Source organism: Podarcis raffonei, chromosome 4 (genome assembly GCF_027172205.1).
Source record: "Podarcis raffonei isolate rPodRaf1 chromosome 4, rPodRaf1.pri, whole genome shotgun sequence".
NCBI classification, from domain to species: Eukaryota; Metazoa; Chordata; class Lepidosauria; order Squamata; family Lacertidae; genus Podarcis; species Podarcis raffonei.
The window spans coordinates 55,192,234-55,216,482 of record NC_070605.1 but is presented as its reverse complement, the minus strand read 5'-3'; the positions used below and the strand labels follow the sequence as shown (position 1 = coordinate 55,216,482).

The 24,249-nt window shown below is 37.3% G+C and overlaps 1 protein-coding gene across 1 annotated transcript in view; it reads left to right on the top strand.

Annotated features, from left to right (window-relative positions):
- HLCS (holocarboxylase synthetase) overlaps positions 1 to 24,249 on the top strand; it is an 85,700-nt gene that overhangs the window by 5,316 nt on the left and 56,135 nt on the right. Inside the window, exons 4-6 of the mRNA XM_053386691.1 lie at positions 510 to 1,471; positions 1,995 to 2,177; positions 21,152 to 21,423. Of these exons, the coding sequence (XP_053242666.1) occupies positions 510 to 1,471; positions 1,995 to 2,177; positions 21,152 to 21,423 (1,417 nt within the window). The remainder of the gene's footprint in view (positions 1 to 509; positions 1,472 to 1,994; positions 2,178 to 21,151; positions 21,424 to 24,249) is intronic.

Below are 24,249 nucleotides of genomic sequence, written 5' to 3'. Positions count from 1 at the left end.
GTGCTGAACTGACCTGGTTGCTTATTCCTTCTGAAGGTCAGGCCACTGAAGTGTTCTTAGTTGGATATCCAAATATGAGACTCCAGAATTAACACATGCCAATCTTGACCTTTGCCACATGTTTTGGTTCACTTAATTGCTTAGCCGTACTTGTCCTCAGTCTAACTGCTAGGCGTTTTTCTTTTGTGTATGTGTACAATAGCTTATTGGCATAGGGTTTAAGTAAGACAGGCATTTTTTGTTAGGGCAAATGATGACTTTAGTCACCAACAGCTTAATCTGAAGATGTGCTTTGCAAGCACATAATTTTTTACCAACAGCTGCTCCATTGCATCATCATGATAACATAATGTTATATTGCATTGCAAACATGCTGATAGTAAAATGGAGACATGTCATGACAATTATTTTAAGATTAGAACACCAGTTTAAGCTTATATTAAAGGCAGCATTATTCAACATTGCCCTTATTATGCATTCTGTTTAATAACTTACTTTAAATATGTCAGCTGTTCACTTACAGAAGTCAGCACTGGAAGAGTTAGAACAACTGGCTCCAAATACCCAAAAAGAGGGAAATACTAATAAGATGCCACTTGGTGAACTGACTCAAGGGTCTACTTTTGAGACTGATGCTAAACCAGAAGAGGAAGCTCTTGATTGTGCAGCAGGTGGTGATCAAGAAATGCAGAAATCAGCACGTAAATTGCAGAAAGTAAATGAACATCCTGAACAACTTGAGCAAATATCTGAAAAGGAAACGGGAACTGGTGAACATCACCACCTTCATCTTTCCAGCTGTCATGAGTGCTTGGAACTGGAGAATAGCACAATTGAGTCAGTTAAGTTTGCCTCTGCAGAAAACATTCCAGATCTTCCTGATGATTATAGTGGCAATTCCGAAGATGTTAGTGATAATCTGGCAGGAAACCTGAAAAGGGTAAACCTTACTGGGAAGCCTCCTAATATTTTAATTTACGTTGGTTCTGACCCTGGAAAAGTGAAGTTTGAGGAAATAAAATCACTCATCATGGAATGTGTAGATGTTAATGCTTATACAGTCTACCAGTTGTTAGAGAATCAAGTTATGAGCGTTCCATGGCTTGACAATGCATTGCTGTTGATTGTTGCTGCATCACACCCCATTTCAGATGATGTGTCCAAACAATTTCTTGCTTTTATGTCAAAAGGTGGGAAGATTTTGGGACTTGCTTCTTCTTTCACTTTTGGTGGAATACAGCTAAAAAGTAAAGATGAACTGATGGGCAAAATACAGGACTTCGTGTTTTCAACAGCAAAGAGCAAAGAGGTTAGACTAAATATTCTAGCTAGTGGGAAAGTTTTCGAGAGAGAAACTACAGAAGAATTAAGCCCCATGAAGCTACTAGGTTACTTGGAGAGTCCAGATAAAGATATGGTGATTGTCCATCTACCCTATGGAAATTGTGGTGGAGAAGCCATTCTTTGTCAGGTATGGTAGACATAAGTTTTGTTTGCAAATGTTTTTCTCAATGTTTTCTTAAAGAATCCTGCTTTCAGGAAAATGACAGATTTGTAGGCAGATAGATTTTCCAAGAACATGTCTGTAAGTCTGCAATATAGCATTTCCACTGTTCCTTCTCTAGTAATAAAATTCCATATTATAGCCTCTTCATAAAAGGCAGTATCACCCAGTTCCAACATTCAGATTAAGTGATCTAGCATTTAAATTAATTTAAATTCTAGGCTGTTGGAAAAAATATTTTTGGGGCTATTTTTAAACAAGATCAACAGTGATCTTAGCAAGTAAATATTCATTGTCACTGTAGTACCATTTCTGCTTTCTGTATTGTATTAATGTGTAGTTGCTATAAAAAAACAACCCAAGTAGCTGGTGATTGAAGATTATCAGGGTGCATCAGTGTAGTTGATTATGCAGTTAATGTAGTAATCCTGGGTTTTATAAGTGACTTTTAATACATTTGAAGGGTAATATTTCTGCCTTGTATTCACAGGCACATTTGGAAGTGAATGTCAAGGGTTTGTCTACTCAAACAAAGGATGACTTCAATTTGCTCAAAATAAGCAATGCCAAAAGATATGATGTTCTTACCGAAATCCTGACGCTACTTCATTTGAGCTGTGATTTAAGTGAAGTTCCCCAATTAACTCCTATTTCCTTGCTCTCATCTGATAAGGTGAGCCTTATTTAATTGTATTCAATTTAAAGGCAGCATTCAAAATGCCCAGTTGCTCACTTTACTGTGGTTTCTTTCATACAATATTTTATTACTGGACAACAGTATGTCTTTGACTGCGTTCATAACTGGGCATAATAAAGAACTTAAGTCTTGTGGAATAATTTTGCGAGCTATAGAAGCCAGTGTTCCTTTTAACAGGCAGAAGTTAGTGAACAAAAATACATAAAAAATAAAAGAGAGAGAAGGCTTGCAAGTATATTACGACTGAAGTTTTAGTGAACTGGAGGGCTTCTAAAGCAGATCTTAAGGTTTAGGGAAGAAACACATTCGGCATGAGAAACAGGTTGGAGTTCACCATATTCAAGATCAACTCAAGAGTCCACTTTATCAAATTCAACTTATATCTGAAGTGAATTCTATGTTGTGAACGCTTCATCCCATAATAAATTTGTTAGCCTTTAAAGTGCTACATGACTGCTTTTTGTTACAATAGTAAAGTGCTACATGACTGCTTTTTGTTACACAGCTATACCTTTTTTGGAGTGGGGTCCTTGATGCCTTTTACTTCTGTGTGTTGTGGAAGTGTATATCCACAGTTTACAAGTTTTATTTTTCTGTTGACTGAGTTTCTTGCATTTTTATGGAATATGATTTTATATAATCTGAAATGCTTTTCCTGATTGCTAAGCTAAGATTGAATCATTACATCTACACATTTTGAAATGTCTGAATGTCCATCATTCACTTGGTTTCAGTAAATCATGAATACAGTAGACAATAACATCAAATATATACTGATAATAGCATTAAAACAATGCTTTAATATGTTGAATATGTGCTTATGTGTGTCCATACAGTAACCTATATATAACTTATTTCCTTAGGTTATTGTATGTTTCCTGATGATCCTCCCTGTGATCAAATCATAAGTATCTAAAATGAGGGAATGGTACTATCAGACTGACAGTATGCCTTTGCAGTTAGCTTGGTGCAATAGTAGAGGGGGTGTTCCTTAGGCCAACTTAATGAAATAAATTCGGATTCTGGTAAAACTTGTTCCTTTGCATCTATCTCTTGGAAAGCTTTTTAAAATTATTTATATCCAGCCATACTGTCTTTCTGACTTGTAATTCAATCACATTTTGGAAATTAATGCTTGTTTAATATAGGTATTTATTTTCAATGTAAATAGAGTTTCAGTTGAATTTGAGAAGGTTTTTAATCTTTAAAGGCAGTGTAAAATATTTAAATGACTGAATAAATTATTCAGAACATACTGTGTACAAATCTAAACTAGCTCATTTCTGTGTCTGCTTATACAGTTTTCTAGAATTTTAACATTTATTATTGGTTTTGGGGAAAGAAACATTATGCCTCTGAATGCCAGTTGCTGGAAATCACAAGTATGAAGAGTGCTCTTGCGCTCATATTCCGCTTGTGTGCTCCCCATTGACATCTAGTTGTTACTGGGTTAGATCAGCCTTTGGCCTAAGTCTAATAAGACAACATTTCTTGTCTTGCCACAAGATGGCACTTCTGAGCTGCTTTAGAGCTTAGGTTTGTCTTGTTGAAATAGTGAATTTAATAAAAGTGATTATGTTTGCCTTAGTCAGACACTGGTTTTTAGGACTTAAACCTAAAGATTGGACTTAAAACCAATCTTAAGCAGCTCAGGGAATTCAGAAGATATGTTGCAGCAAATTGCACTGAAAATAATATTTACATTTTAAAAATTCTTGATCCTGGGTTCACTTTTCATTGCATAATTTACACAGGAATAGACCTATAGCATAGGTATTCTAGGAGATTATAACCTGCACAGTAATAAAACAATGTCCCCAAATTTCAACTATTATTATTATTTACAGTCCACATTTGGGCAATATATAGGGACCAACCCAAGTGTCATGAATGCATAGCAAGCTTTCAACTTGTCCATAATTCTTCATCAAGCAAGATTCTACACAAAACAGGGGATAAGGGGAACGAGGAAAAATAAAGAATGAAAAATTAATTTGATGTTGTAACCGTGGAGTCGGTTTGTAGAGTCAGTTCTAATATGGAAATTATAGGCTGAATAATTTCCACTCAGTGCTACATAGATCATCTTACACAGTTAGGATTCTGGGATACAGAAGCAGTGGCTGCTCCAGATTTCTGAGAAATTAAAGTTTGACTTGTAACAGATTTGTCTAGATTCTTATAGAACACACAGGTTGTTGGGTAGACAGAAGTAAGGATAAACACTAGCAATTTCAGATGATGTTCTAGGTAAAAAATAGTCAGTTGTTCTATATAAATGCCAATTGCAACCAAATTATACAGTAGCACCTAGTGGTTGAAGGGGATGGTAATCTCCACATGTCCAGGTCCATTGTCAGGTAGTAGAAATTCATCTTTGTCTTGTAGATTTCCCCCTGAATGGCTAGGTTACTATTTTCCATCTTCTTTCTGCACACAAAAGTGCCTGCGGAGAAAATATCCCAAGAAATCAACTGATTTTTGTTTAGTGTGCTTCCCCCCCTTTTTTTGTCCAAAGTGCAATATGTTGAAGTAAAAATGTTCCATGGGTTTTTCAAAATGAAATTTTAACCTGGGAAGCAGACATCAGTGATGGTCTAGGGATTTTACTACCCCCAATATATGTTAGATTTCTGCTTGAAGAAGTAAACTGTCTCCAAAGCTGCTTGTGTAATTTTTTATGTTTCAGTTCATAAACACACACTGGTTGCTTCTATTTTGGATGTCTTCCATTAAAAATTGCTCCCTCCTGTCTTCTGCTACCTCTTTCCCCCTGAAGATGTTGTTTACTACAAACAGCACATTGAGGGGAAAATAGCAGTTAGGTCACTTTCAGGAGAAAAGTGGTGTGAGGCTGCAGTCTGGATCATAGAATCATAGAATTGTAGGGACCACAAGGGTCATCTAGTCCAACTCCCTGCAATGCAGAAATATTTTGCCCAACATGGGTCTTGAAACCGCAGTCCTGAGATTAATGTTCCATTAACTGGACTATCACACATTCCAGATCAAGGCTCAGTGGCTGGTTTTTCTTCAAAATAAAAGCAGTTAGGTTAAACAAATGTGCTTAAGCCTGTGACTACTGTTACATCTAATTTGGCCCTAATATAATAATGTCACGAACCTGCTATATTTTATTTTTAGTTGAATGGAAAACAAATGCTACATGTATAGCTGTGTCAGCAATATATGCTTGTGCTTGCAAGTATTAAAGGCTGAAGGAGGTGCAATCTATTAACCTCTTACTGTAAGAAGCCAGTAGAAATCATTACAATGAATAATTGATTTTCAAATAGCTTTGTTATTTTTTCAAGTTCGTACATATCATTGTTTTTTCTGTCAAGGGTAGACCTGCAAAGCTCATTGTAGTTCATATATTGTTCAATCTTTTTCTTATATTATCCCATTTTTATTTTACTGTAAATAAAATGCAACAGGATTTTTTTTAGTTTAGTTTAATGCATAAAAAGTTTGCACACCAAAAAGAGTAAAGTATGTTTTAAAGGGTTTTTTTTGGTAAATTATTGAAGATACATCAATTGGACATGTCAGCCACATCATTTTGGCATGTTCAGTCCTCATTGGGATGCTTAATAATGTTCGTACTTCAGGAAATAATTAGGAATTCTTTAACCAGCACTTAAAGAATTGAGATATTTGTACAGTCATACCTCGGGTTGAAGTAGCTTCGGGATGAATATTTTCGGGTTGCGCTCCGTGGCGACCCGGAAGTAATGGAGCGTGTTACTTCTGGGTTTCGCCGCATGCGCACACGCTCAAAATGACGTAACGCGCATGCGCAGAAGCAGCAAAACACAGTCGCATCTTATGTTTACTTCAGGATGTGAACAGGGCTCTGGAACGGATCCCGTTCGTATGCAGAGGTACCACTGTATAATATACAAGAGGGAGCCTGAAACACAATGTTGCAGTATGGAAGGCTACTTTTTGTGGTTCCAGTCAATCTATTCCATTGCCTCATGGTCTAGTTTCCTTAGGTGCCCAATATTTTCATCTTCATTCTTTTTAAAAAATTGTTCCCTCTTAAATTTGTTTTTTTCTAATCTTCTTCATGGACTATCACCTGTCTTTTATAATGCTCTCATATTTTCCCCAGTCTCAGAAATAGTTTGCTACTACTGTTTCTGTCAAAGACCTACCACAGTTGTAAGCCTTAGGTCTGATTTTAAATTTTACATGCCTTTCAAGTCCGGTGTCTCTCAACATAGCTGTCAACTTTTCCCCTTTCTTGCAAGGAATCCTATTCGGAATAAGGGAATTTCCCTTTAAAAAAGGGAAACGTTGACAGCTATGCTCTCAACATTCTGATATCCCTGCTATCACTTTTTGTTCCTTCAATGTTCAGAAATATTACAACCTTCTCCCCCTACTTCAGATCTTCTAAGTTTGTTAGGAATGTGGTGAAGGGAAGAAGACTCAGGAAAGTCAAATTGCTTTGCTTGCATAATTTTTGATGAATCCATTGTCAAATGACAACCTGAATTACTGATCATGCTTCCTTTTTACCCACCCCTTTGTGTAAGGAGACTGAGCAGACTGCAGAATCAATATTCTCTCCTTCCTAGTTCCCCATATTCGTCTCCTTGGGTCTGTGCAAAACCCTCAGTGGTTGTTCATCCTCAGACTATCCTAATTATTCACGGGTAGTCCAAGTCTCTCCCCCCCATGCCCAGTTTTAGTCTCCTCTCCCCTTTTAGGATATTTTACACCCCCCCTTTAAAATACATGTTTACTGTCTGTTCCTGAGCTCCACCTTGTCACAACTAACTCACTTTTGCTCTCACACATCCACTTTATTGATAAGGAGGCTGAGGCTTCTGAGTCATTTAACTGATTTATTTTATTTAAAATTAGTTGTCCCTCTTATGCAATCAGTCAAGGGTGCTCTGTAAACTTAACACAGTATGGTAATTTTGGAAATGGCTAACTGAAAAAATGCTCTTGTTAGCAAAAATCATAATACAGCTGAATAGCGGGAGATTCAGGACAGATTAAAAGTACTTCACACTATGCATTGTTAAACTGTGGAATTCCCTGTCACAAACTGTGGTGGTGGCCAGCTTGGTTTTAGGATTAAATACTTCATGATTATGGCTTTAAGGTACTCCCAAGATCAAAGGCAGCATGCCTCTGAATACCAGTTGCTGGGGAACAACAGAGGGAGAGGAGGTCTATTGCCCTCACGTCTAGCTTGTGAGCTTCCCTTTGGCATCTGATGGGGAGGAAAGATGCTGGACTAGCTAGGCCTTTGCTCTCATTTAGCTACTTTTCTTACGTTCTTGATAGTGTGCTGTTATAGTAGTAATAGCAACATTTTGCTCAAAGTGCTTCAATTACTTGATCGGTATTCTGATTCTGTAAAACAGCTTAAAATTAGTGATTTATGCAAGACTTCTAACAAATCTTTATGTCTGAAATATTCAATATCACCTGTTATCAGACATTACATTTTCTTAATTGAAAAGTCTGGCCCATGTTGGTGTCTATTGTTACATTTTTGTGGCAATCCTCTATGCACTGTTGTTCTGCCTCCTGAATTGTGCTTCACTATGTTTAAATTTTTAACTTGAGGTTATGGTGTTAGCTTTCTTTTATGGAAAAAAAAGGAAAGGACTGATTATGATAACTCTTTTGTGTAGTAAAACCCATTCGTTGTCTTCATTATGTATGTATTCCTGTAACAAAATCAGCATCAATGCATTCTTTGTGTCTAATTTTTAGAAGGCTTTTTGTTTTGGTGAGAGTGTGCTGTTATTGAATTGTGTTTTGACCTACTTTTTCATTCATGTTACAAACTAAAGACTGGAAATGTGAAATGTAAGGGTCACAATTTGACCACATTCTGAGACTTGAATATGTTCACAAGTTGCAAAGCCCTTAATTCAGATTTGTCCCCAGCATTGTGGACCATATGTTCACAGCGCGTTCCATAGTTGGCACTGGAAACATTCTGCATGTTCTCTGTCTCCATGAAAAGTTGTGGGAATCCACTAATGCAAAGTTCTCAGGTTTATTGACTGCAAAGGTTGTGTGGGAAGGGCTATAACTTGAACAAATTTACCTCAAAATAAGCCCTCCTGAGTACAGTTTGACTTAAAGGTAAGTGTGCTCTGAATCTCACTTTAAGCCACATCATTCTATCCCCCACCCTGCACTTACTGACTTACAGTATTCTTATATTGCCATAATGTAGAGATTCAAAACAACATCTGAAGTCTGGCAACAGATTGCTTTTTTAATACATGATACCTGAACCATCTGCACTTAGAGTAATTAAAGAAAGTGACTGTTTTGGATTCAGTTTCAACCTTAGAAAATGTCACAGAAAATATCCTTTTGAGTCTCAGAGTTATAGGGGATTGGTGTGAAGCAGGTGGGTGGTTTTAAATATATAGACTCTGTGTCTTATAAAGTATACTCTGGAGAAACTTTTCAATTTGGCAGTAGTTTACTTAACTATGACATCAGCTGCAAAGATCTGGCAAAAAATGGAGCATTTCCAAACCTGCAAATGTTTTTTTTACCCCTTTAGTGTGGTTTCTAGCTATTGCACATAAGAGACCTGGATGTGTGTGGAAGGTGGCATCTTCCTCAGTGTTATGAAATACTGTCGCATTAAGATTGTTAGTTCATTGTCATATAATCTGATAGTCAAATAAAACCTCTGGATCCTTCTAGCTAAGTACGAGAATGTTTGTATTTTGCTTTAGCAAAGAAAGCAGATGGCAAAATCTTACTATGGTTAACAATATTAGCAAAAATTAAAGTTGAACTTCAAGTGATAGGCAGAAACTTTTACTTTTGATGGTTTACCTATATTGCTGAATGTATGATGAATTGTTTGACTCAACATTTAAGAAAACAATGGCTACCAGTTCTAAGACACCACTGAAGTCTGAAATAAATGCCATCAATCTTTTGAAGGTGAGCATTAAAATGTTTTGTATATGTTTCTTCACAAGCTAAGGAAATTGTGGATGTGCAGATAAACTAACATAACATGTTGCTGCTAGGAAGGCATCAGGAATTAAAATGAGTAACACCTAAACAGCAGTTCTAAGATTAAGGCAAACATTGAATTATTTCAATCAGTTTTCTAATTGTGCACAATTAGAAAACCAGAGGTACAAGTAGGTATATCTATTTTAATTGCCAGGTCTTACCATTATGAGCATTCTTGTGATTACTTTCTTTACTTTTCAGTGTCTTATCCCAGAATGGGTATGAAAAATACTAAGATATGTATAAAATATATCAATTAGTACATTAACCTAATCCAAGCAGGGAAAGATTCTGCTTAATGCTTCAGATTGCTTTGTGTCATAGGCTGGTTAGCACTTTACCTTTTTAGTCACTGAAGGTACAATGCAGTGTGGATCCAGAAAGACAGGGGCATCCAACTTACTTATTTCTAAGATTTATATATTGCTTTTTATTACTAACATTTTGTGGGAGGGATTCAAGTGCATACTGGAAATTTAGGTATGTACAATTAAAAATAGGAAAGACACTTAAAAGTGTGGGTTGAACAAATGGTTAATGGGAGGATGTGTGAACACACTGCAAGTAAATCAGGATGAATGCTCACTGTTTTATAACTGCCCAATAAACAAATCAGAACAAATACTCACTAAAGACCAGATGCAGTCTACTCACCATGTAAGCTTTGTGTAAGCAAATGCTGGGCAGATGCTAAATAAACAGGAGGAGACCAGAACAATTAGTAATCCTAATTAAAATAAAGTAATAAATCACAAGTAGACAAGCCTCAAGTTTTCATTTAAAAGGAAAACAGTAGAAGAATAAGCAAGTTTCCAAAAGCACAACAGAGAAGCAAAATCAAACCTTTCTGTTTTTCCCTATCCAGCAGGTGCATCTGTCTTGCTTGCCCATCAACATCCCCAGATATCAGTGTAGGAACATAATGTTTTAGTAGCTTGTATACAGGTCCATGTCATAGTGCTGATTACAAGGTTTTTCATTCCAGAGGGATTCAAAATTCAACTATGATTGAAATAGTTTATAGAGCATGTAATTGTGCCTAGCATGTTGCAGTGGTGGCAGCAAAAAAGCCTACTGTGTTGCCACCATTGCATCCTCAAGTTGCTATGGAACACTTCTTAGGGTGGTGAAAACTTTAGGCCCAGGAACATCAGTCCATCCCTACTCACAGAAGTCTATTGTGACACATTTGCCATGTGCTTTAAGAGCAATAGCACTCATTTCTGCTCCAGCCTTGATGCCACAGTTGATATAGGTCTGGTGTAGATTTCAATCCCTTGCTGTGGGCAGGATTTAACCCCTGCTCATCAGCTGATAGTGCAGGTTGAATGCTGCTTTGGATGGCTTTGTGCTGCTATTCACTTCTGGGCATGCATTCAACCAATGCAGGAGTTAAACCCTGCCCTTGACCCATCAGCTAACATCATGAGTGATGTCAGCTAATGGGTAGGTGAGTATGATTTGGAGGAAACGGCCTTGCAGGCCAACTTGGACTGCCTGGTGAGCCACGGTTGACCTGTGAGCCCTGCTTTATAAGAAAACATAACTTCCTAAAAACTGCCTCATTTGTGACCTGAGGTTGCTTTTTGATTGTGGTTAGCATCACAATTTTTGATTGTGGTTAGTTCAGGGTTACCAGCAGAAGAAAGATTAACTTTTAAAAGCAGCAAGAGGAAAGAGGAAAGTTAATGGCTAAAGTGGATCGTTAGCACATAATTCAAACCTTAAGCATGTACTTCAGAGCTACTTTAAATGTTACATACATTTGCGGAAAATATATTGGATATTGAAATACTGTTTTTATGCTTGTTTATGTTGTTGAAAAAGCATAGCAGCAAGTTTTATTGCTTAGCCATAGTCTTTTACAATTCTTGGTGAAAACTTAGCAGATGCATCTTGCAAATAAACCATAAATAGCAAAAGGTTAATATAATCAGAAAAATTCCACTATAAAAAGTAAACAAAAATAAGACCATCAACAAATGAATAAGGTGTAGAATTAAAAAAAACCCACAAATTTAAACACATATTAAATTTTGATATGTATTTTTAAAAATTCCAACTACTGTATTGAAAGAATCTGCTCTCACGTGTTTGCTGCCATTTTGTCAGAACCACGGTTGATCAAAAGTAAATCAGTATATTGAACTATAAGTCTTAAAATGAACTAAAGGAACTAAAGGAACCAAGATGAACTCTTTGTTTGACTCCCTGCATATAAATCAAACATTAAAAGTAGAATAATCATGAATAGTTTTTTTAAAGCTACTAAAATAGCTGAATTCAAAACAGTTTCAATTCACACTAACCTTGAACTGGAAACTTATTTGTACAAAAGAGATGTGGAAATCTCCAGCAGGCCAGATTCTCAGACTGGGCAAAAAGAAAACCTCAGTCTTTATCCCTTTCCAAACTGCTAAGCAAACTAAATAAACAGTCAGTCCTTGGCCTCTGTACTTAGCATTGAATTCAAATAATTGTTCTTCCCCTGCCACCTCCACCACAAGCAGCCATATAGCCTTCAGGATGTTCTGCAGCAGACTGCTTATCAAGGTTCTCATAAGGTTGAGGTGGGGTAGGGAGAACAGCTACTGCAGCAGCTCTCTCCTTCCTTGGAAGTTTTTTAACAGAAGTTGTATGACCATCTGTCATGAATGCTTTAGCTGACATTCCTGCATTGCAGGAGGTTGGACTAGATGACCCTTGGGGTCCCTTCCAACTCTTAAGATTTATGATTCTATACTCTCATACAAAAAGCCCTGAAAGGCTAAACAAGAACAATAGGTGACAGATTGCATTATGTGGTATGCACAAAACTGTCACATAATTAAGTGCAGATTGCTTGAACACCTGTCATTCTGCTTACACCCATAGATATGTATGTTTTGAGTAATCCACTTCATCTTAGAATTTCTTATAAAGAATATTGCTTTATTATTAGTGCTATTTAGACCAATCTACCTTTCAGTGTTCATTATTCTGAGGAATTACACTGCTAATTCCTGATATAATGAAATAATGGAATTTATGCTTTAGCTGAAAACATAAGGTAATTTAATTTATGACTTAAGTGAAAAATAAATGCTATATAAAAATTCCTGCTGTTCTTTAAAAGTTGTGGCTGATACCAAACATTAAAACAGTTCTGTTGCATCTTCTGCTTGGCGCATTATTGAAGTTTGTTTTAAGAAAATACCATAAGATGCTTTGCAACCCAAATCCTATAATGGAAACGTTTTTAAAGTGCAAATTTAAAAATATATTGCTATGGTGAAATGTTCCAAGACAACCTATAGACTATGATGTCATTAAAATTGCTGCAGTAAAGAATTCAGTATACATGGCTTTTGTCAATGACTGATAGCTTTTTCAGTACTGTGAAATGCTATTATATTTTGCTGGAATAGCTGTGGCAAACTTAATCCTATATGGTGGCAAGTCTGCAATATTTATGACTGAAAGAGACATCACTAACAGACTAGCAAAATGTTTTAATCTTCTAAAAGGTCTAAAAACATTGGTTACATTCTGTTTATTGTGACTACTTGATAAAAATAATTTATTTCTGAAATACTGAAAGGAAATCAGCAATTGCTTTCATATTAAACTACTGCTCATTCACATACAGGAGGTTTTTTTCCAGTAGACTTTTGGGCATTTCTGACATGAACATGGTACTCTCTTTATGTGAGAGAGTGTTTTCTTATGCATGAACGGTATTAATTTTTTATATTGTATGTTTTCAGCTTAGGATGATGTTTAGCCTTTGACCTAACCACTTTCTTACAATAAACAGTTTGTTGATGAGAGCAGCTGCTAAGAAGATTGCTTCCAGACTGTTCTCACAGCACTGAGTGAGAGAAAAAGTAAAGCAGAGTGCACCTTACAAAGGGCAGGCATTGCAAAATTATATTCACTGTGCTTGCATTATATTATATCAGCATCTCTATATTTATGCATTGAAATACTCTGTAGCAGAGTGTACAACAGCATAGTTGTGTGTCTTCAAAAATAAGCTACTGAAAAAATACTTATATTTGCAATGATTCTGGAGTAGAACTTGGATGCAGTGGTAGCTGGGAAGTTGGTAGAGATTTTCTTCTAAATTATGAAATTGTTCCAATTAGTACACGAGGGTGTAGTTGGAGAGATTCCTTGATGCCTGGAGTTTGGGTCTTCTTGGTTTGGAAAAAATGTGAACAAGTGGGGACATGATAGAGGTGCATAAAACCATGCATGTATGGAGAATGGCATACTTCCTCTCTCATACTGTACAGTGTAATTTGCTGCAACAGATTATGGTGATTGCTAGGGATGTACAAACTTCCCACCATTTTTTCTCACATAGATGCACATTCTTCTAGTATTTTTTCATTCTGCAATGAGTTTATTTTACCCAAGTCTTTCTTCCGGTGTGTCATGTGGAAATAAATTATTTTCAAATACATTGGAATACATATACCATGGAGTACAATAGACATGCCTCATCCATCAACATATTTGCAAATCAAAACCTTCCACATGTGTTTCCCTTCAAAGCTAATGAGTTTCCAGAGATGTAGTCTTTTGTAGCAAAACAAGCAGTCTTGTGGCGTGTTAAAGATGAAAGTTAATGAAGTTGCTAATCACCCATCACAAAACTATATGTAGCTGCAATTTTGACCATGTCTACTCAGTATGTCCAATTAAATTTAATGGGCCTTACTCCTAGGTAAGTGAGATTATGTTTGCAGCCTATCTCAGTAAGCTTGAGAGGATTGAAGCTCATGTCACCCACTTAACAACATAGAGGTGTTTTTTATTAGAACATATATTTCTTAATTGTATATTCAATACAGCAAATGGTCATGCATTTGCATGTGCTAAAACAGTGTTGAAGCTAATTTATGTTTTAAACTGTTTATAGTAATTTTTTGTGTGTGCCAATGTATTCCTGCTATGTGAAGAACAATAATGATTTTTTTCAGTTGAGATTTGACTAGGAGTAGGGCAAAAATATTTTAAGATTTGAAAATAATGATTAAGAGGGTGGATGGTAAAAAATGAGCGGTCAAATCCAGATGGTTCTTCCCACATTGACAAAGAAGTTTGGACTTTAACTGTGGGCACAGATAAAGTATACAGCTAATAAAAGAGACCACTTTCTATGTGAAAAGAATAATAATGAATAATGAATAATAATGAATAATGGTCATCAGCCCAATGTCCACAGGTACCATGATGCCCATGAAGGCTTCCAGTGGTACACCAATCAAGCAGACCCAGACTATGAGCTTTAATTTTAAAAATCAAGTCTCTAGCCCAAGTTATGGGGGGAAATGTGCAGGTACCATCTAAGAGATTTATATGAAATGTGAGTGAATACCTTGTATGTTTTTCCTGGTAATGCAGAATACTCTGTGTTGTCATTAGATGGCAACAGCACCTGTTGGTTTTTTTGTGTGTGTATGTGAGAGAAAGAGAGTGCGCCAAAGAGCGCACCATATTCAGGAGTAGCAAACTGTAGCTGACTTCTCATGATAAGCATACGGTTGTTGGTGGGGTTATGGTTGTCTGTCTAATTTTGTGTATTGCCATGCTTCTCTATAGCAGCCATTTTGTGACTGACACTCTCAGCAATCTCTCAAAACTTGCTCACAATCCAAAAAAGTTGGCCACCCTTGGAAAAATGTACTCTGTTGCATTTTAAAATCCACAGGAGAACATGGATTAAGACTGCAATCTTAACTCCATTTACCTGAGAGTAAGTTCCATTGAATTCAGTGGGAATTATTTCTGAGTGGGCATGGTTAGGATTGCAGCCTTAGTGTATATAGGCTGTTTCCCAGCAACAAGCAGCAACTTATACAAAGTCTAATAATAATAATAATAATAATAATAATAATAATAATAATAATTTATACCCCGCCCATCTGGCTGGGCTTCCCCAGCCACTCTGGGCAGCTTCCAACAAAATATTAAAATACAGTAATCCATCAAACATTAAAAGCTTCCCTAAACAGGGCTGCCTTCAGATGTCTTCTAAAAGTCTGGTAGTTGTTGTTCTCTTTGACATCTGGTGGGAGGGCGTTCCACAGGGCGTGTGCCACCACCAAGAAGGCCCTCTGCCTGGTTCCCTGTAACTTGGCTTCTCGCAGTGAGGGAACCGCCAGAAGGCCCTCAGTGCTGGACCTCAGTGTCAGGGTAGAACGATGGGGGTGGAGACGCTCCTTCAGATATACTGCACTGAGGCCGTTTAGGGCCTAACACTTTGAATTGTGCTCGGAAACGTACTGGGAGCCAATGTAGGTCTTTCAAGTCCCATGTTATGTGGTCTCGGCAGCCGCTCCTAGTCACCAGTCTAGCTGCCGCATTCTGGATTAGTTGTAGTTTCTGGGTCACCTTCAAAGGTAGCCCCACATAGAGCGCATTGCAGTAGTCCAAGCCTGGAGATAACTAGAGCATGCACCACTCTGGCGAGGCAGTCCACAGGCAGGTAGGGTCTCAGCCTGCATACCAGATGAAGCTGGTAAACAGCTGCCCTGGGCACAGAATTGACCTGCACCTCCATGGACAGCTGTGAGTCCAAAATGACTCCCAGGCTGCGCACCTGGTCCTTCAGGGGCACAGTTACCCCATTCAGGACCATGGAGTCTCCCACACCCGCCTGCCTCCTGTCCCCCCAAAACAGTACTTCTGTCTTGTCAGGATTCAACCTCAATCTGTTAGCCGCCATCCATCATTCAACCGCATCCAGACACTCACACAAATTGTGAGGCACCTGTTGGACAACAGCAAATATACATAAATGAATATATAAATAACATATATTGCAAAGCAATTTGAATGGCTATTTGATTTGCATATCTGTTTTTGCATGTTAAAGCATTTGTAGAGAATTAAGGTGGAAAGCTTTCATAGTAGGAGTCGGTTGTGATGGGGCTCAAGTGAGTAGGTGAAAGGAAAACTATTTTATGGTGCATTTTCAGTGAATTCCTCTGACATTCCTAGTTATTGTGTTAGTTTCATTGTAATATTTTTAGTGTTCTTTTAAATGTGTGTGCTTTTTTATGTTTTTTACTGTTTCTCCTGTTTTTATTGTACATCACTTTGAGACGATAGTTTAGAAGGCAGTTAATAAATTAATGATACTAATAGAGAGAGCCAGTATGGTGTAGTGGTTAAGAGCGGTAGTCTCGTTATCTGGGGAACCGGGTTCGCGTCTCCGCTCCTCCACATGCAGCTGCTGGGTGACCTTGGGCCAGTCACACTTCTTTGAAGTCTCTCAGCCCCACTCACCTCACAGAGTGTTTGTTGTGGGGGAGGAAGGGAAAGGAGAATGTTAGCCGCTTTGAGACTCCTTAAAAGGGAGTGAAAGGCGGGATATCAAATCCAAACTCTTCTAGTGATGGTTACCAGCTTAGATGGCTTTAAAGGGAACAGAAGATAAAACTATCAATGGTACTCAACATGATGAATGGGTACTGTCTAATTCCTGTGAACACCAGTTGCTGGGGAGCACATTGGAGTGATTGGTTTTGTGCTCATGTCCTGCTTACGGGTTTCCAACAGGCATCCGATTGGTAATTGTGAGAATAGAATGCTGGATGAAATGAGTTTTGGACTAATTCAGCATAGCTCTTTTTATATTCTTAGAAGGGTGTTCAGTTGGCCCTTATGCTCACTTTTGTTCTGCATTAATTTATGACAGCCTACAACAATAATTTTAAACAGGGCATTGTGAGGCCAAAAGCGCATTGATTATGAAGAGTTTGCTATATGTCATAGTCACAGTTTGATAGGTTCTGTCTGGCAAATCCTTAAAAGTTAAATTTATTGCACTGTAGCTGTGTTACCTGCACAATCTGAATTTCCAAATGAACGAGTACTGAGGTTTGTCCTTATTTGCATTAATGCAAGCATGTCTGCCAACTTTATTTAAAACATAATTTTATGAAATGTTACCCAGATTAGGCCCCCACATTTATCTAGGCTTGCTGTCTTCATCTGAGAAAAAAAATAAAATATCTTTATCGGCTTTGTATATGATGTTAAACTTGTATTTCTGCAAACTTTAAATTACTATTTCTTATCATTATATGCTAAAACAAAATAGGTGAGAGGCAACCCTCCCACTTTCAGAGTTGCACTACTTAGCGGGGGGGCGGGGGGCGGGGGAGGTGTCATCCTAATATAGGAATTCAAACTACTTTTTGAAATTAATTTTTTGTGTGGTTCCTGGGATCATAGCAGATGTCACTTCTTTTTATCAGCAGACCACTTTCAAGTATTGACTGTGTTGGCGCTAGTGTTACCATTTCCTTTATTTTGGGTCACACGGGGCTCCTATTGCTACTGTTTTAGATTGTAGTTTGTTTGTGTTGGTATAATGACATGGAAGGTCTCCAAAGGACATTTGACAGTTTCACTTTTATATGTCTGGGTGTAATATAGCAAGTAAAGTATGTGTGCCAGTTCGGTTTCTTCATGGTGTTCAATTAAGACCCAGAGTGTAGTACTTTTAAAAAAAAAATCAAAGACATTATTGATAAATTTTTACCCTTTTCTAAATTTCAAATAAGGGTGATTCTTGAACCAAACTTTTTACAAGTGAAAATAAGCTAGAAAAATAACATTTTAGCTATATGAAGGTGTGATATTTATAAATTCAGTCATGTTAGAAACAGGTTATTCATAGTCTTCAATACACTGCTGCTACTCTGTGTATAAGTTTCAGTTGGCAGCAAATTTTAAATAAATATATGGTCTTATAGAATTTAAGTTCAAGCTATATGTATATTAAGCTTTATAGATTTTTGACAGTGTTCTTGTAAACTTACAAGTTACTATTTCAAGGATCTTTTATCTATACTAGATGTCAGCTATTATGCACTGTGTAAAAAATTTAATTGATTTCATATACCCATCCTCTACATGACCTTTTCCTAAATTTTGTAATATGTACTTCCTTATAATTTGTTTCTTTTTTTAAAGCTGTTTTTGATGTGTACATTACAAACGTGTCAGAATCTGAATAGTATCCCTACTTTGGAGAGCTTTCTGTAGTTTTAACATGGCCAGATTTGGCACTTGATTAACAGTTACAGGGTGGGTGAGTACTTAATGCTTTCCTAACTTTCCATTCCTTTACTCCAGATTGTTTCACAATGGCTTTTCCCCCTACAAGGTTCCAGTTGCATGTGTGCAAGAGTTACATTATTTTTGTCCTAGATCTTAATTCTTTAGGTTTAGTAATTCTTTAGGTTCACTGCCAAAATGATCATGAAACTTCCACAAATTGAAACATTGAAGTTGACGCTCATGCATGAGACTTAAAATCTATGCCTACTATAAAGCAACAGCTGAAATAGCATTTGTATTTTGTTTAAAAATATATATTGGACTTTATTCCTAGAAACCAAAAAGCCTCAGAGTTCATTGAAGTGAGTTTATGTAAGTTTATGTAACTATGGTTTGCTCCATGGCAGGGAAGCAGGAGAAAGCATATGGTGTAATGTAACAACCATAAGATTTCAGTTTGTTCATGTTTTCTTTGGTGGCCCAAGAATGAGATAATTTTTACTTTTCCATTTCATGTGATAAATGCCATGTGATGTCAGCTAATATTTACTATGTTAACGAAACAGATACCTTTTCCCTTGCATTGTTGAATGCTTATGGTATTGTTGGTATACAATTGACAAGAAATATTTACATATGCAACCACCGAGATGAAATAGCACCTCCTGTCATGTCAAAAAGGAATATTGAATTTGGCTCTGAAAGAGCTATCTAGCCATCTAGTAATATGCAAAAAGTGGGAGCTATTACGTCACATCATCCTTCGGTATAACAAGTGGGGTATTGCAGACAATTGTCCATGTAACTAACAGTAGGCTTAATGGTGCAAAGTGAGTGCCCATGGCTTGCTTCAGATGTAATACAGGCAACCCTCTATTTATGTGGGGGTTACATTCCAAAGCACTACACGCGTCAGTGAAATCACATATATTTGAAACACCGTTGGGAAAAGCCTGCAAACACCCCATTCCACTCCTTCCCAACCCCTTTTTGTGACTTTTTTGGTCACTTCTGGGTTCGACACGCTGCACATGTGCACCGTTACACGCATATTGAGCACGTGTAAATGGGGAGGTTGCCCATACACGTTTTAAAATGGGAAAGATATTTTAAATTTGTGAACATAAAATCATTGTATAACACTTAAGATTATAAACTAAAATTTGTTCTTTTGGTAGGAGCTTGCTTAATAACTTACTTAAATTGAGCTGTCATTGACTAATATTCTACCAGTTTTAGGGTAGGTTGTTATTAATATAAACGCTTGTGTATTTTTAATAGCAAAACGTTAAAGTGTTTGAAGAGTGCCACCTTCCTAATGATGATGATGATGATGATGATGATGATAATTTTATTATTTATACCCTGCCCATGTGGCTGGGTTTCCCCAGCCACTCTAGGCAGCTTACAGCATATATTGAAACATAATAAAACATCCAACAGTAAAAACTTCCTGATACAGGGCTGCAAATATAGAGATTTGCTGTGATGGGACATTCAAATGCCAGCAGGTGTCTGTGTAAAACACAGTCCAAGCAAATGCATGCATCCTTAGCTAATTAAGCATGGTTTAATTTTAACACACATGGCTACTGATATATGTTTTGTGTTCTTTCTCATAATTTGATGCTGGCTTCTGTAATCATTACCAGGAACCTCGGTCTCACAATTGTACTCTTTATGTGGTATTTCTGACAAGGTCTCAAGGGAATATAAGGTCAGATATTTGAACATTAGTACCAACACCTTTCATTTAAGTGGCCACTAGAGGCTGCCACAAAACAGTGCACACCTTGGTCTATAGCTTGTAAATAGTGTTAAGTTCTGAGTTCTGGAATCAAAGCACTTAGGTGTAGGGATTTTCTTTTTGTTCATAGCTTTGAAAAAGTAGTTTACAGACACACATATAGGTTTGTTCCATTTTTATCAATATTTATGTCTTATCAATATCCCTAAAAATAATATTATATTTCTGAGATAATGCTTAATAAAACTGGATATGGATTACTATTGGCAATGGTCTTCCCTTGTTTCATACATTTTCATATGCCAGTATATTTTAAAAGAAGCCTCTTTCTGACGCTAAACAAAAGCTCATGGATCTTGTGGATAAAGTAACAGAGAAGAAGGTAGAATGGGCTTGAACAACTACTTCACATTCTTTAGATAATGCTCTTTCCTTCAACAACTTAAAAAAGAACTACGTGTTAACATATTAAAATTAAGATTAATAAGGGATATATTTGGCTAAAAAAACTAGTTTGAAACAAAAATATTTCTTTTTGATGAAGTAATGGAAATTTTGGCATGAAATTGTATTCATCATTTTTTCAATTAATTAATTGCTTGACACATATGTCTCCAAGTAACATAAAAAATGTGAAAGCATAAAGGATTTGATAAAATCTGAAAAATAACAATGCACTGCAGTAAAAGTCATAAAAGAGACTTAACAAGTCAGAACCAACATTTCAGCAGCAAAAACGCTCCATCAGAAGGTGATTTGACTATTGTCCATCAAAAAGAGAAGAGATTATACATGCCAGATTACAACATATAAACTACAATGAAATCAATCTATGACTAGCTATAAAACATCAGTAAAACATCACTAGATACTGGTAGATGCATTCAGACCATCATCAACATCCTTTTGGCTCAGGTAAAAACCTTTTTATGAACAAGCAGGTGATAAATTTTCAAGTAAATAAATAATACAATGGTGCATCAAATAATGGGGCACAAACTGTTTCAAACTGACTTTAAACCTCAATGAGCTGATAAGCATAAACTGTTGTTAGAAAACCTTATCTTCAAATAAATGATTCCTAGCTGATTTTTGTCTAATTTTGTTTTATGCCCAACAGGATGTCCATGGTTTATTTTTGGGGTGGCTTGAAAGAAATGTGAATGCAGAAGGATTAATCAGATCCAACATGGTGTCCCTCAAGTTTGTATCATCTTGCATCAAAGGAACAGAAGTAACACCCTCGCTCATGCCGGTAGTTACTGAGATGGAAGCTTTCTCATCCGAACATTTCAGTTTTGAGAGATACAGGCAAAATCTACATACAAAGAAGCTTGGGAAAGTAGTTCTGTTTGCTGAAGTTACATCAACCACCATGAATCTTCTTGATGGGTAAGATTAGCTGTGATGGTGATAACTTTTTTTCTATATATTAGTTGGCAAAAATAAAAATGTTCTGTTGGACTTCCCATACTCCCAATTTACTGAAAATAATTCTGGCATAGGAATACAGAGACCCTTAACATTTGATCAATTTGCTGAAAGAGGTTAGACAAATGTTAAACATATAAACTGTCATTCATTAATCAATATATATGCTTTACTACAGAGTCTATAGTACAGTTTTCCTGTATTGGGAGCATTAGATCCTCAGTCTTATAGCTGTAACAACACAAGCTTTATTTCATGACACAGCAGCTCAGGGGTGTTCCATGCAAGTATGCAGCTTTTCATGTTGCAGGGTGGCAGTTGTCTTTTGATCATGTGGGGTTGGAATGGTGATAGGGATGAGAAGGTCACTCCTTTTGTCTTTAGGATACTCTGTTAGAGTTAAGCTGTCTCCTAACTTCCAAAAAACTTTTTTATGTGTACGGCCCTTCCACTGTGTACTCTTCCACTGTGTAAGGCCCTTTCCCCAGATGATTGCATGGACCTAGGATCTCCTTCTAGTGTTTGGAGGAGATGGAACTTGTTTCTGCATAAGAAACTCAGAGCACAGAATCAGCCTTTTTCTAGCAGGAATTGAATGAATTTCTAATTTGAACTTGAACAATTGGAGTTATAAGATTGCAACAGCAAATATATGTTGCACAGTTTCCAAGGTAAGCAGCTCCACATTTTTCCATTGTGACTGTTCTGAAATTGAGCTTGTGAAACAAAACATTCTTTTTTAGCAAGCAGGCTAACATGCTGAACGTTTCTTGTTGGCAATTTTGGTCTGTATAAATCTTTGTTATTTTAAAATCATTATTTTAGAATTTTGAATCACACCACCAGCATCACTGCAGTTGTGGTTTTGGAAAAGCTAATGAGCAAAGAGTATCTCATTGATAGCTGTAGTTCTTTAATTTATGAACATAACTGTTTCAGGTTTTTAACCTCAGCAACTAATTTCAAGAGCTTATGCTATAATAAACTAGTTATGCCTTAATGTGCTAATATTTTAGTTACAGGTTTATTAAACTGTACTGAGCAAACTGTCTATATGCATGCAATTTTCCATAAATTGTATAATTTTAGAATAATGGTAAAGGTACCCCTGCCCTTTTCGGGCCAGTCATGTCCGACTCTGGGGTTGCGTGCTCATCTCGCTTAAGAGGCCAGGAGCCAGCGCTGTCCGGAGACACTTCCGGGTCACGTGGCCAGCGTGACGAAGCTGCTCTGGCGAGCCAGCACCAGCGCAGCGCACGGAAACACCGTTACCTTCCCGCTATAAAGCGGTACCTATTTATCTACTTGCACTTAGGGGTGCTTTCGAACTGCTAGGTGGGCAGGAGCTGGGACTGAACGACGGGAGTTCACCCCGCCGCGGGGATTCGAACCGCAGACCATATGATCGGCAAGTCCTAGGCACTGAGGTTTTACCCACAGCGCCACCCACGAAATATTTTAGAATATTTCAAGGCAAATGTTGAAATCTTCATTATATTTTGTGCTATTCTGTAGCTAGATGAAAAAACTGACTTTTAATTTAATGGAAAGGTGAAGTTACTCTGCAGTAAATATAATGGTCACATGTCTTAAATGGACATATCCTATAGATGTATCCATATCTGGCTTTCCATCAGCAGAACAGTGCATCTGCCAAATCTTACTGCCTTTCAGTCTGTGTCTTTCAAGTATAGGATAGCAGCCTCAATTAGGTGAACATTCTTTTTCTTTTTCTGATTCTTTTTCTTAGAAACTAGATACACTAATATGTTTCCACAATGGGTTTTTCACTAAAGTCGGTGTGGACTAAGTAGTTAAAGATTTTAAAATATTCAGCTCATAAGAAAGCCAGATATGGAATGATTCCCCGCTGAGTCATTTCAGCAACAAAGAAATGCTGGCAGAATGACTGAAGTGAGTTTGGGTCACGGGTGGCACAGGGGAGAAGCACACATTGTGTTGTATCCTATACTACACATATCCACATTCCTGTAGGTGGTACAACCTTTGCCCCGGACCAAATGCAAAAAAAAAAATTAAAAAATGAATCCATGTCATTGACTTGAGTGTGAGGGGGCAGGTGTCTCTGAGTGCACAAGTGGATTTGTGTTTCTTTCAGGGTGTGTAGGGGAGGGATAATAAGAGTGGGAGGGGCATTAATTCCTGGGATGCAGCATAGGGAGGGAATGGTCACATGGTTTGTCAGGAGAGGGGATAAGACAGACTAGAAAGACTAGTTGGCCCATGCAAGGGCCAAGCTATCCAACCATGTTGCATTCCTGATCACTGATTCAGGCTTGTTTCACTGGAGGCTGCTTTCCTCTTTCTTAATAAGGGAATTTGTCCTGGATTTATAACATAAGCTCTTTTACTCAGCTGATGCCCCTGTGTCCTGACATCTATGAGTGGGGCTGGGATTAGGAGACAGAAAAATGCCCTGTGGCAGGGTTGGAGAACTTCATGTCCAGGGGCAAAATACAGTCCTCCAGGCTTTTTTATCCAGCCTTCATGACTCTACCAAATACCCATTCCTCACTGACCCAGCTCTGCTCCCTCCTCAAGTGATTTAGCCTGGCTGGAATGTGTTCTTTAACTTTCAGTAAATTCTCCTTCTTGCTGGATAGTGGGTCGAAAGGTAGAGAGGGTGGTGATGTAGGTATAGAGAACCTGTGATTTTGTGGAGTGCCGAGTGCCTTGTGTCTTATTAAATCTTGCAGATTGGTATTAATGTAGATTTAAGGTAACTCCAAAAATATCTAAAATATCTTTTTCTATAAAAGAGTACAT